At 41.2% G+C, this 13,901-nt stretch overlaps 1 protein-coding gene across 3 annotated transcripts in view; it reads left to right on the top strand.

Annotated features, from left to right (window-relative positions):
* astn1 (astrotactin 1) overlaps positions 1-13,901 on the top strand; it is a 449,912-nt gene that overhangs the window by 124,630 nt on the left and 311,381 nt on the right. Inside the window, exon 5 of one of the 3 annotated variants that reach the window (XM_052129055.1) lies at positions 4,922-5,011. The exons of 1 other annotated variant lie outside the window; for it this stretch is intronic. In XM_052129055.1, coding sequence (XP_051985015.1) covers positions 4,922-5,011 — 90 coding nt within the window. Of the gene's footprint in view, positions 1-4,921; positions 5,054-13,901 lie in introns of all 3 variants that reach the window. One more of the 3 variants, XM_052129054.1, reaches the window with a different exon arrangement.

Genomic DNA, 13,901 nt, shown 5'->3' with positions numbered 1-13,901 from the left:
TGGGATATTTTCATGTTTTCACCATAATAATTACTACAAACATTTCCAAACCTCTATTCTTATTGACAAATTCATCCAGATCTGACAAGAGCCCTTAAAAGAAGTTCACCCAATAATGAACATTCTCTCATCATTTACTCACCCTCATGCCATCACAGATGTGTATGACTTTCTTTAATCTGCTGAACACAAATTAATATTTGTAGGAGTATTTCTCAGCTCTTTTGGTCCATACAATGCAAGTGAATGGGTGCCAACATTTTAAAGCTTAACAAATCACATAAATCAGCATAAAAGTAATCCATAAAACTCCAGTGGTTAAATCAATTATCTTCAGCAGTGATGTGGTAGCTGTGGATGAGAAACAAATACATTTTACATTCTTCCTCTTGTGTTTTTGGTGAAGTTCTTGTGTTTTCACAAAAAAATTATAAATATTGATCTTTTTCTTTCCCACACCTATCAAATCGCTCAAAATACATTTATTTAAACACTGGAATCTTTTGGATTACTTTTATGCTGACTTGTGTGATTTTTGGAGCTTCAAATGTTGACACCCAGTATGGACCTCTGATCTGTCATATCACTTCTGAAGATATGGATTTACTTTAATGCTGCCTTTATGTGCTTTTTGGAGCATCAAATGTTGGCACCCTTTCCCTGACCTACAGAGCTGAAATATTTTTCTAAAAATCTTAATTTGTGTTCTGCAGAAGATAGGAAGTCATGCATATCTGGAATGGCATGACAGTGAGTATATGACGAGATTATTTGTATTTGTATTTTTTACCCTTTAAATTGATAGCTCAACCATAATTTAATATTCCGTCATCATTTCACTACCCTCTTGTTGTTCCAAACCCTTGTGACCTTCTGTATTCTGTGGAACACAAAAGATGTTTGACAAAATGTTACAGACTGGCATTCTCGGTCACCATTCTCTTTCAAAATATAAAGGAAAAAACACATTCACTGAAAGTAAATAGTGACTCAGGCAAACATTCTGTCTAATATCTACTTATTGTTTTGCATGGAAAATCATATGAGTTTGGAACAACATGATGGTGAATTATGACATAATTTCCATTAATAATAATAATAATGCTGTAATAAATGTTAAATGTGTATAAATAATGTAATGGAATATAGGGGAGTTAACGACTATTATGTCATTTGTGAAAGTAACGAGTTACTCACTTCTTGAGTACTCTTTTAATTGGATACTTTCTTACTTTTACTCAAGTAATTATTTATGTTAGTACATTTACTTCTCCTTGAGTATTTTTTAAATAATTGTACTTTAACTTGAGTACGGTTTTTGGCTACTCTACCCACTTCTGCATTTTGACTCCTGAGCTAAAAGAGGAACAATAAAATAAAGTAATAAAGTTTAAAATAAGTGAAAACAAGTGTCATTTCGTGAAATACGTGTTTATAAGTAATAATTACTTGATTCTCCACCACACCACAAAGGACGTCTTCTTAATGGATCAATGGCTTCAAACATTATTCCTCATCATTGTGAGGCAGTCTAATCCATGGTCAGTGTGTTCATGCATCTCCTCCTCTCACTCTGCATAATGTGAGTGTTTTTCTTGCTTTGTGATGTGTAAATTGTGTCTTTTGTACACATCAGAAAAGAGCCCAAGGAGGTGTGCATCTGTCATCTCAATTGCACTCCTTACCTCATGTTCATTACTTATATTTACCCAGTACTCTCAGGAAGGAGAATCATGTATCTTAGGTGTCCAGAGAACAATGATTGTGGATTCTTTTTTTTTTTTGTCTGATTGGTCTATATGGCACTATGGGGTCTGTGCTGTACATTTGTGATGTATGTTTGAAATTATGTGGTTTCTGAAGTGTTTTATATAATTTAAGTGGAAGTTTTGACATTTTTCCAATTGCTGAATGTTGTCCACTATTATATGAGCAGGTGATGTGAATATATTTCCCTTTTTATTTGTCTGTTGACATTGTATGTTATGTATGTCATTCACTGCATCATTTCATTTCATGAATTCAAACTTCAGTGTATAGACCAGTTTTGATTATTATATCTTCCATGATTTCTTACATATACTGTTTCATGTAATATTTCAGTGAATTAAGTGCCTTAAAGGTGAAGTGTTTTTTTTTTTTTTAATTCTTTCTTTTATACAAGCTTAAAAGTATAGTTCACCAAAATTGAAAAAGTTCTCATCATTTACACACCCTCGTGTGTAACATAGACTTTTAGATTAATTTTTAACACTGTATGTCCAATCAACGCAAGTGAATGGTACCAAATTAAGTCAGCATGAAAGTAATCCATAAAATTCCAGTGGTTAAATCCAAATCTTCAGAAGAAATATGATAAGTCTGAGTGAAAAACAGATAAATATTTATGTCATTTTTTACTATTAATGTCCACTTTCACTTCTTTTGTTTTTGGCAATTCACATTCTTCATGCATATCACTATCTACAGGGCAGGGAGGAGAATTTATAGGAAAAAAAATACTTAAAATAGCGTATCGCTTCAGAAGAAATAGATTTAAACATTGCAGTCTTAAAGATTACTTTTATGCTGCCTTAGTGTGCATTTTAGAGCTTCAGTTTTGTTATCCATACTTGCATTGTGAGGACCAATGGAGCTGAAATATATACAGGTGGAACTCGAAAAATTAGAATATCGTGCAAAAGTTCATTAATTTCAGTAATTCAACTTAAAAGGTGAAACTAATATATTATATAGACTCATTACAAGCAAAGTAAGATATTTCAAGCCTTTATTTGATATAATTTTGATGATTATGGCTTACAGCTTATGAAAACCCCAAATTCAGAATCTCAGAAAATTAGAATATTACATGAAATCAATAAAAAAAGGATTTTAAATACAGAAATCTCGGCCCTCTGAAAAGTATAATCATGCATATGTACTCAGTACTTGGTTTGGGCCCCTTTTGCATTAATTACTGCCTCAATGCGGCGTGGCATGGATGCTATCAGCCTGTGGCACTGCTGAGGTGTTATGGAAGACCAAGATGCTTCAATAGCGGCCTTCAGCTCTTCTGCATTGTTTGGTCTCATGTCTCTCATCTTTCTCTTGGCAATGCCCCATAGATTCTCTATGGGGTTCAGGTCAGGCGAGTTTGCTGGCCAATCAAGCACAGTAATACCATGGTCATTGAACCAGGTTTTGGTACTTTTGGCAGTGTGGGCAGGTGCCAAGTCCTGCTGGAAAATGAAGTCAGCATCTCCATAAAGCTTGTCTGCTGAAGGAAGCATGAAGTGCTCTAAAATGTCCCGGTAGACGGCTGCGTTGACTCTGGACTTAATAAAGCACAGTGGACCAACACCAGCCCGATGACATGGCTCCCCAAACCAACACAGACTGTGGAAACTTCACACTGGACTTCAAGCATCTTGGATTGTGTGCCTCTCCATTCTTCCTCCAGACTCTGGGACCTTGGTTTCCAAATGAGATGCAAAATTTGCTCTCATCAGAAAAGAGGACTTTGGACCACTGAGCAACAGACCAGTTCTTTTTTTCTTTAGCCCAGGTAAGATGTTTGACATTTGAAGCCCATGTCCAGGACCCGTCTGTGTGTGGTGGCTCTTGATGCAGTAACTCCAGCCTCAGTCCACTCCTTGTGAAGCTCCCCACACATTTGAATGGCCTTTTCCTGACAATCCTCTCCAGGCTACGGTCATCCCTGCTGCTTGTGCACCTTTTTCTTCCACACTTTTCCCTTCCACTTAACTTTCTATTAATGTGCTTTGATACAGCACTTTGAGAACATCCAACTTCTTTTGCAATTACCTTTTGAGGCTTTCCCTCCTTGTGGAGGGTGTCAATGATGGTTTTCTGCACAACTGTCAGGTCAGCAGTCTTCCCCATGATTGTGAATTCAACTGAACCAGACTGAGAGACCATTTAAAGGCTCAGGAACCCTTTGCAGGTGTTTAGCTGATTAGAGTGTGACACTTTGAGCCTACAATACTGAACCTTTTCACAATATTCTAATTTTCTGAGATTCTGAATTTGGGGTTTTCATAAGCTGTAAGCCATAATCATCAAAATTATATCAAATAAAGGCTTGAAATATCTTACTTTGCTTGTAATGAGTCTATATAATATATTAGTTTCACCTTTTAAGTTGAATTACTGAAATTAATGAACTTTTGCACGATATTCTAATTTTTCGAGTTTCACCTGTATTTAAAAATATTTGCTATTGTTCATCGAAAGAAAGAAAGTCATACACATCTGGGATGGCATGAGCGTGAGTAAATTATGATAATTTTTATTTTTGTTAATTAAAGTTAATTAAAAGTACCTGTAAGCCATTCATAGGTTTATTCCCCTTAAAAGTATAAACACTGTGACTCAGTAAGAAATTTGCTCTGATTGCTTGTCTTGACCAACCTGACTTAGCAACATTGGCTTAATCTGTTTTTTGTTTTTTGGAAGTCTTTGTTTTTGCAATTCCATTTGGTGGTGCAGAACATTTCACACTTCACCTTTAAGAAATGTAATTTTAATAGCAGCACAAAAACATTTTCCTTCATTAAAATGATTATTATATTTTGTTTTTCAGTTTGATATTTCTAATGTATCTGTTTTGTAGGGGTTTATTGCTTATTATTACTTGCAGTATTAATCAGTACTGCAAGAAAAATAAACAAGGGGATTGGCAATTAGACAAAAATAAATAAATAAAATAAAAAAATAAAATTGACATGCTGTCGCAATTGTTTAATTTCAAACCCAGAGAATCACAGTGTTTTTGGAAATGTTGTTATATATCTGCTGTGAAATTATTATTTTGATTTTAAACTCAAAGTTATAAATTATTTTTCATGACAGTCAGCCACAGTTACATTTTAGAACTGTTCATGCTTATTTACATACAAAATACCATTTCATCCAAAAGCCCATGATGGAGACTCCGGGACGGAGGTGGACAGTGAGCCTCAGCTGACCTTCTACACCGACCCAAACCGCAGCCGCCATCGCAGTCGAGGTATGAGAAATGGTAACGTCAACACAGCGTGGGGCTCCGGGGGTAAGGAAGATTTCCACACCATGGCATGTTTTCAACCTGCACTGCCTGACTGTGGCCATTTGCTATTTGTGTCACATGTTAATGGACTTTGTTCAGAAGCTGAGCAAAGTGTTAGTTGTGATGTGTCGCATCTCACAACTACCTTACTGACCGAGGCATGTCTAATGATGGATGTAAGCGTGGATTGATTAATTTGAGATTTGGCATTGCCATTGAATGTTCTATTCAATTTAGTCAAATAAAAGTTGGCATGATATAATACAGTATATAATTATCCCAAAGTAGGAAAATGGGTTTTATAATTCAATACGTAATTCTTGTAATATAAAGTTGGTGTTTTTGAGTAGCATTTTTTTTTTAAATACTTTGTCTTATCCTAATTAATATGTAAAGGCAACTATAAGAAAACCATTCGAAGGTGGACTTCACCAAAAAGTGTAAATAATGTACCATTATGGCTCTTTCAGACATTGATCCAGTGGCGGTTCTGGCTTGGTGCATTAGGCGAGATTCAACATATCTGTTTCTCACCCACACCTATCATGTCACTTCTGAAGACATGGATTACTTTTATGCTGCCTTTATGTGCTTTTTGGAGCTTACAAATTCCGGCGACCATTCACTTGCATTTTATGGGCCTACAGATCTGCAATGTTCTTCAAATATCTTCATTTGTAATCTGCAAAAGAATCATACATACAAATGGCACATTCAGTCATTTTTGGGTAAACTATCCCTTTAAATAAAAATAACCTGACAATGAATAAAGAAATGAAGTAACAGTATATCAAGCCAGGGGCGGGGCTGCACAATCTAATGAGCCCCTTTCTCTCATTACGATCTTGCAAGCTCTGTATGGGGCAGCCGAGCAGGTAACCTATCATGCTGCCCTAGCCGGCTGCCTATATTGCCTAAGCCAGGATCCGCTACTGCATTGGTCTGTTTGAATGACCCATCGAGCCCCAGCAAGACTGACTCTACTAATGGCATGAGTTTAGGGCAGGAAAATATGTTAATTCAACCAAAGGCATATGAGAGTGTTCTTGAAAATCTATATAAAAACAAAGTTTATTTTTTGAATCTGTTTGTTTACGTCGCAGAATTTTCAAATTTGATATTTTATGAATTTTTATTAAATTTTAATGTTATATTTTGTTAATTTAATTACACAGCACCGAGACAAACTCTTAAATTCAGCACAACAACAGTGCAGAGTGACATGTTGAATACCTTAAGCGATGCTTGTTCAACTAGTACAGCATGGTGCCAGCAATGCCATGGTCATGTGATTGGTTCGACACACAAGAAATACAAATATGGACACAGTTGGTCTTAAGTGCAAGTCACTTTGGATAAAAGTGTGTGAATAAATCTAAATAAAAACATTGCACATCTGTCCCACCCTAAAAGTATTTTTAAGGATGCAAAAATACAAATATATATCTATATATATATATATATCTATATATATATATATATATATATATAGATATATAGATATCTCTCTCTCTCTCTTTTTAAATATATATATGTATATGTATATATGTATATGTATATATGTATATATATATATATATGTATATATATGTGTATATATATGTGTGTATATGTGTATATATATACATATATATACATATACACATATATACATATATACATATACACATACACATATACAGGTAAATCTCAAAACATTGGAATATCGTGGAAACGTTTTTTCCGTAATTTCATTCAAAAAGTGGAACTTTCATATATTCTAGATTCATAACACTTAAAGTGAAATATTTCTAGCCTTTTTTTGTTGTAATCGTGATGATTACGGCTTACAGCTCATGGAAATCAAAAATCCATGATCTCAAAATATTAGAATAAAGAATTTATTATACAGAAATGTTGACCTTCTGAAAAGTATGTTAATTTAGGCACTTAATACTTGGTCAGGGCTCCTTTTGCATAAATTACTGCAAATAATTATTGCTCAGTGGTCCAAAGTCCTTTTTTCAGATGAAAGAAAATTTTGCATTTCATTTAGAAATCAAGGTTCCAGAGTCTGGAGGAAGAGTGGAATCCAAGGTACAGAATCCAAGTTGCCTGAAGTCCAGTGTGAAGTTTACACAGTCATTGATGATTTGGGGTGTCATGTCATCTGCTGGTGTTGGTCCACTGTGTTTTTGTCAAATCGAGAATCAATGCAGCCATCTACCAAGAGATTTTAGAGCACTTCATGCTTCCATCTGCTGACAAGCTTTATGGAGATGCTGATTTCTTTTTCCAGCAGGACTTGACACCTGCCCACAGTGCCAAAACTACCAGTAACTGGTTTGCTAAAACGTTTTATTACTGTGCTTGATTCGCCAGCCAACTCGCCTGACCTGAACTCCATAGACAATCTACCAGACCCAACAATACAGACGAGCTGAAGGCCACTATGAAAGCAACCTGGGCTTCCATAACACCTCAGCAATGCCACATGCCACGCCGCATTGATGCAATAATTTGTGCAAAAGTAACCCTTACCAAGTATTTGGAGCATACATTTTCAGAAGGTCTAAATTTCTGTATTATAAATTCTTTATTCTAATATTTTGAGATAATGGATTTTTGATTTCAATGAGCTGTAAGCCGTAATCATCAAGTGTTATGGTGCAGGAGGAGGCAGACAAGAGGTTGGATCTATTCGCGGCTTTATTGCTCTGATTAACAAGAAAACACAGAGGAAACAAAACACTGGGAACAAAATAAAACATCCACGAGGGGATAAACAAGAATGTAAACATTAGAAACCAGAAAATCTTAAAGGAACACGAACTGGGGAAACAAGGCATAAACCGGAACAGCGAGACACGGGTGAAACATCCATAACAATATTCATCAACATGAAACGACGGGTAACCATACAACGAACGACAAAGAAAAGGAAAACAACAGGGTTTAAATACACAGACACAATGAAGACTGAACGAGACACAGGTGAGAACAATGATGAGTGCAGGCAGTGAGGGAGGCAGGGAATTGTGGGAATTGTAGTTTTTTGACAAAGACAAGTGAAACACGGAGCGGACAACAAGGAAAACGTGACATGGCGCGTGATCAGTGATGAGTGAAACAGAAAACACGGGGCAGACAACACGGGAACGTAACATAACCCCCCCTCAAAAGGACCGGATTCCAGACGGTCCTACAAAAAAGAAAACCCACAAAAACAACAAAAACAAAAAGTCCAAGGAGTGAGGGGGTAGACCTGGGGGAACACAGACAGACAAAAGGGGGCACAAGGGACACAGAGACAGTCCAAGGAGGCACAAGGGACAATTAGGCAGTCCATGGGGCAAAAGGGGCAATTAGGCAGTCCACTGGGGCACAAGCGGCGGACAGGCAGGCCAAGAGGGCAGACAGGCAGTCCACGGAGGCGCAAGGGGCCGACAGGTAGACCAGGGAGGCCGAGAGGGCAGGCAGGCAGTCTATGGGGGTGTGAGACGGGGTCAGGGTCAGGTGGCCTGGGGGGCCTCCACCAGGTAGGAACAGGTTTAGGAGGCCAGGGAGGTGGCCACAAGGCAAGGACCGATTCAGGAGGTCTGGGAGGTGGCCCCAGGACAGGGACAGGTTTAGGTGGCCTAGGAGGTGGCCATAGGGCAGGGGCTGGTCCAGGGGGCCTGGGAGGAGGAGTGGCCACTGGGGGAGCTGGCGGAGCCAAGTTGGACTTCTGAGGCGGAGCAGTCGAAGACTTGGGTGGCGGCGCCGAAGGAGGCATAGGCAAGGCCGCAGGAGACCCTGGGGGCGGAGCAGAGGCAGGCAGAGCCGTGGGAGACACTGTGGGCGGAGCAGAGGCAGGTTGAGCCGTGGCAGACTCAGGTGGTAAGGCCTTGGATGGACCAGGAGGCGGAACCGTGGTGGGCGGAGCCAAGGAGGACTTTGGAGTTGGAGCCGTAGAAGGCTTGGGAGGCGGCGCCGTGGAAGGCGTAGGGCTGTGCCGAGGGAGGCTCGGGAGGCGGAGCCGAGGGAGGCGATGGCGTAGAAGGCTCAGAAGGCGGAGCTGAGGGAGCCACTGGAGGCGGAGCCGAGGGAGGCTCAGGAGGTGGAGCCGAAGGAGGCTCTAGAGGCGGAGCCGAGGGAGGCTCTGGAGGTGGAGCCGAGGGAGGTGAGGGCTCTGAAGGCTCTGAAGGCATAGCCGAGGGAGGCTTCGGAGGCGGAGCTGAGGGGGGCTCCGGAGGCTCAGGAGGCGGAGCCCTAGGAGACTCGGGAGGCGGAGCCCTGGAAGGCTCGAGAGGCGGAGCCCTGGAAGGCTCGGGAGGCGGAGCCCTGGAAGGCTCGGGAGGCTCGAGAGGAGCCCTGGGAGGCTTGAGAGGCGGAGCCCTGGGAGGCTCGAGAGGAGGAGCCCTGGGAGGCTCGAGAGGAGGAGCCCTGGGAGGCTCGGGAGACTTGAGAGGTGGAGCCCTGGGAGGCTCGGGAGGAGGAGCCTTGGAAGACTCGTGAGACTTGAGAGGCGGAGCCCTGGAAGGCTCGGGAGGAGGAGCCCTGGGAGGCTCGAGAGACTTGAGAGGCGGAGCCCTGGATGGCTTGGGAGGAGGAGCCCTGGAAGACTCGGGGGCGCTGGCTCTTGGACGGTCATGGCTACTGGCGCTGGCTCATAGCCACTGGCGCTGGCTCAGGGACGGTCGAGGCTACAGGCGCTGGCTCAGGGACGGTCGAGGCTACAGGCGCTGGCTCAGGGACGGCCGAGGCTACAGATGCTGGCTCAGGGACGGCCGAGGCTACAGGCGCTGGCTCAGGGACGGCCGAGGCTACAGGCGCTGGCTCAGGGACGTTTGAGGTTACAGGCACTGGCTCGTTGAAGTTTGAGGCTTCAGGCTCTGGCTGGTTAACCGTGGTATGCGTGAGCTTGGGTCCGCTGGACACTGAGGGCAGAGCCATGGGGGGTTCTGGGGACGGAGCTGCGGGAGGCGGAGGCTGGAGGGCAGAGGACTTTCCCCTTCTCCTCTTCCTCCGGGCGGATGAGACTGGCGACGCTGGAACGCTGTGCATGGTTGTCGTGGCGTCAGGCTCGCTGACCGTGGCAGGCGTGGGCTGGGAGGCGGAAGCCCGTCTTCTCTTCCTCCTCCGGCCGGTGGCAACCGCTCCTGCAGCGAACTATGTAAGTTGCCCCTGAAGAAGACCACCAGGGATGAGTCCGGGAAGTCCGGGATATTCGCCAGGTTGAGGAAGTCACGGATGTGGTCTTCCACTGGACGGTCCTTTTGCTTCAGGCTGAGCAGCTGGTAGTTTGCACGTTGCACCGCTAGATCCATTTGTGGTCGTTCGTTTCTGTTATGGTGCAGGAGGAGGCAGACAAGAGGTTGGATCTATTCGCAGCTTTATTGCTCAGATTAACAAGAAAACACAGAGGAAACAAAACACTGGGAACAAAATAAAACATCCACGAGGGGATAAACAAGAATGTAAACATTAGAAACCAGAAAACCTTAAAGGAACACGAACTGGAGAAACTAGGCATAAACAGGAACAGCAAGACACGGGTGAAACATCCATAACAATATTCATCAACATGAAATGACAGGTAACCATACAACGAACGACAAAGAAAAGGAAAACAACAGGGTTTAAATACACAGACACAATGAAGACTGAACGAGACACAGGTGAGAACAATGATGAGTGCAGGCAGTGAGGGAGGCCGGGAATTGTGGGAATTGTAGTTTTTTGACAAAGACAAGTGAAACACGGAGACATAAAAGAAAAACGTGACATGGAGCGTGATCAGTGATGAGTGAAACAGAAAACACGGGGCAGACAACACAGGAACATAACATCAAGATTATAACAAAAAAGGCTTGAAATATTTCACTTTAAGTGTTATGAATCTAGAATATATGAAAGTTCCACTTTTTGAATGAAATTACGGAAAAAACGTTTCCACGATATTCAAATGTTTTGAGATTTACCTGTGTATATATATATATTTAAAAGATATATATATATATATATATATATATATATATATATATATATATATATATATATATATATATATATATATATATATAAATTTTTATTTTTATTTTTGTTTTTTTCGTACTTAAATTCACCAAAGTGGCATTCAACTGATCACAAAGTATAGTCAGGACACTACTAATGTAAAAAACAGCACCATCATTATTTAAAAAAACCAAAAACAATTATCAAATCTAGACAGGCCCCATTTCCAGCAGCCATCACTTCAACACCTTATCCTTGAGTAATCATGCTAAATTGCTCATTTGGTACTAGAAAACCACATGTCATTTTATCAAACACAGTTGGAAGCTATTTGGTTAATTAAATTAAGCTTAACATTGTCTTTGTGTTTGTTTTTGAATTGCCACAGTATGCAATAGACTAGCATATCTTAAGATCAATATTAGGTAAAAATCATTATTTAAAAAAACCAAAAACAATTATCAAATCTAGACAGGCCCCATTTCCAGCAGCCATCACTTCAACACCTTATCCTTGAGTAATCATGCTAAATTGCTCATTTGGTACTAGAAAACCACATGGCATTTTATCAAACACAGTTGGAAGCTATTTGGTTAATTAAATTAAGCTTAACATTGTCTTTGTGTTTGTATTTGAATTGCCACAGTATGCAATAGACTAGCATATCTTAAGATCAATATTAGGTAAAAAATGGCAAAAAAGAATCAGAAAACTTTCTCTAGAAACTCATCAGTCTATCGTTGTATTAAGGAATGAAGGCTATACAATGCTTGAAATTGCCAAAAAACAGTTTGTACACAACAGTCTTCTAAGACAAAAGCCAACTGGATCTAACAAGGACAGAAAGAGATGTGGAAGTCCAGATGTAGAACTACACAAGAGGATTAGTACATCAGAGTCTCTAGTTTGAGAAATAGATGCCTCACATGTCCTCAGCTAACAGCTTCATTGAATTCTACCCGCTCAAAACCAGTTTCATGTACTACAGTAAAGAGAAGACTTGGGGTGCAGACATTATGGGAAGAATTGCAAAAATAACAGCCACTTTTGAAACAGAAAATCAAAAAGAAAAGGTTAGGGTGGGCAGAGAAACAGACAATGACAATGATAATTGGAAAAGGGTGTTATGGATCTTAACCCCTTTGAGCTTTTGTGGGATAAACTAGACTGTAAGGTGCGTGAGAAGTGCCCGACAAGACAGCCACATCAATGGCAAGTTCTACAGGAAGCTTGGGGTGAATTGTCCCCTGTGAATCTGGACAAACTGACAGATAGAATGCCAAGGATATATATATACACTACCAGTCAAAAGTTTTGAAACACTTCACTGAAATGTTTCTCATGATCTCAAATCTTTTGATCTGAAGGCATATGATTAATGTTTTAAATTAGTTTTGCAGACAAAAATGTAATTGTGCCACATAATAAATTTATTTCATTATAAAACTAAAATTTTATAAAAAAAAAAAAAGTTTTTAAATTGATTACTTGGACCAAATAATAAAGAAAAGCAGCCAATAAGTGTCCAACATAAATAGGAACTCCTTCAAAAAAAAACTGTTTAAAAAGCATCCCAGATACCTCAAGAAGTTGGTTGAGAAAATGTCAAGAGTACATGTCTGTAAATTCTAGGAAAAGGGTGACCTCTTTGAAGATGCTAAAATATAACACAGTTTTTATATATTTTGATTTTGTTTAGTCACAAGATAATTCCCATAGTTCCATTTATGTTATTCCATAGTTCCCCTTCTGTCACTCACTCGAAGTTGTGTCAAATTAAGTGACACAAGGGGTCTTCCTGGGACGCCAAACGTACCTCTGAACCTGAGAAAAGGCCAATATCAAGTTGGCAGACAGAATTTGCATGCCCCGCCCCGGACATACGGGTATAAAGGTAAGCGGGGCAGCGAGTGCCAGTCAGAATTTTTCTTCGGAGCCGAACGGTTGTGCAACAGCAAGCTGAGTTCACCACTGTTTACTCACCTCTAATGGCGATAAGCACTGCTGTTAGACCTACGGTGCGTTTTCAGCTGGTGTTCTCTCTCTCTGCACGCTGTGCAATCTACGCCCCTTGACGCTTCGACAGCGCTTTCATTTCCTGAAAGAGTGTTTCTCCTCCTAAATAGATTTTATTTCCTCTAAAAGAGTTTGAGTTCCCCCTCATAAAAGAGAAATACACAGCAGGCGTTGAACGTCCTTTTCAGGGCGCGTCTTTTTAAAGACGTTTTTCCGCCTCTGTATAGTTCCTGCATTCGGTTGTTTTCTCTCTACTTCTGATGGTCATAAAAGCTGCCTCGCGTGCCTGGGCTAAGATCACACGCAACCAGTGTTTTATTAATGGTTCATGTTCTCAGTGCGAGAACATAGCCATGGCAACATTCTGGTCGCGGCTTTCTTTTCTCACGAGAGAAAGCCACTTCAGCCACCCCCCGCATCGTTCCTTCTTCCCAAATGATTGAGGATGACCCGGCCGGGTCTGCTCGCCCTGTCTGAGGCTGATTCGCAGATGACCGCTATGCTTTCCCGGGCCGCCGTGAGCACGAGGCTGGACTGGAAACCTCTGTCCCCCCATAGCTGGAGGGGAGGCTATCCCCCTCCACCTTGAAGCTGTATGTAGCTGCTATCGCAGCCCACCACGAAAGGAGCCCGGAGACTGAAAGGAGCCCGGAGACTGAAACCTCCCTGGCCTAGCCTGTTCCCCTCCTGGGATCTCTCTGTGGTCCACTCTGGCCTTCAGAGACCCCCCTTCAAGCCGCTTGATTCAGTTGAGCTCAAGGCCCTCTCCCTGAAGACAGCCCTCCTGATCGCGTTAGCCTCCATCAAGAGGGTTGGGGACCTGCATGCGTTTTCTGTCAGCAACACCTGCCTAGAGTTT

The sequence above is a fragment of the Xyrauchen texanus genome, chromosome 6 (assembly GCF_025860055.1).
Source record: "Xyrauchen texanus isolate HMW12.3.18 chromosome 6, RBS_HiC_50CHRs, whole genome shotgun sequence".
Taxonomy (NCBI): Eukaryota; Metazoa; Chordata; class Actinopteri; order Cypriniformes; family Catostomidae; genus Xyrauchen; species Xyrauchen texanus.
Note: the sequence above shows the minus strand (reverse complement) of the source record. Positions and strands in the feature narration are given on the sequence as shown.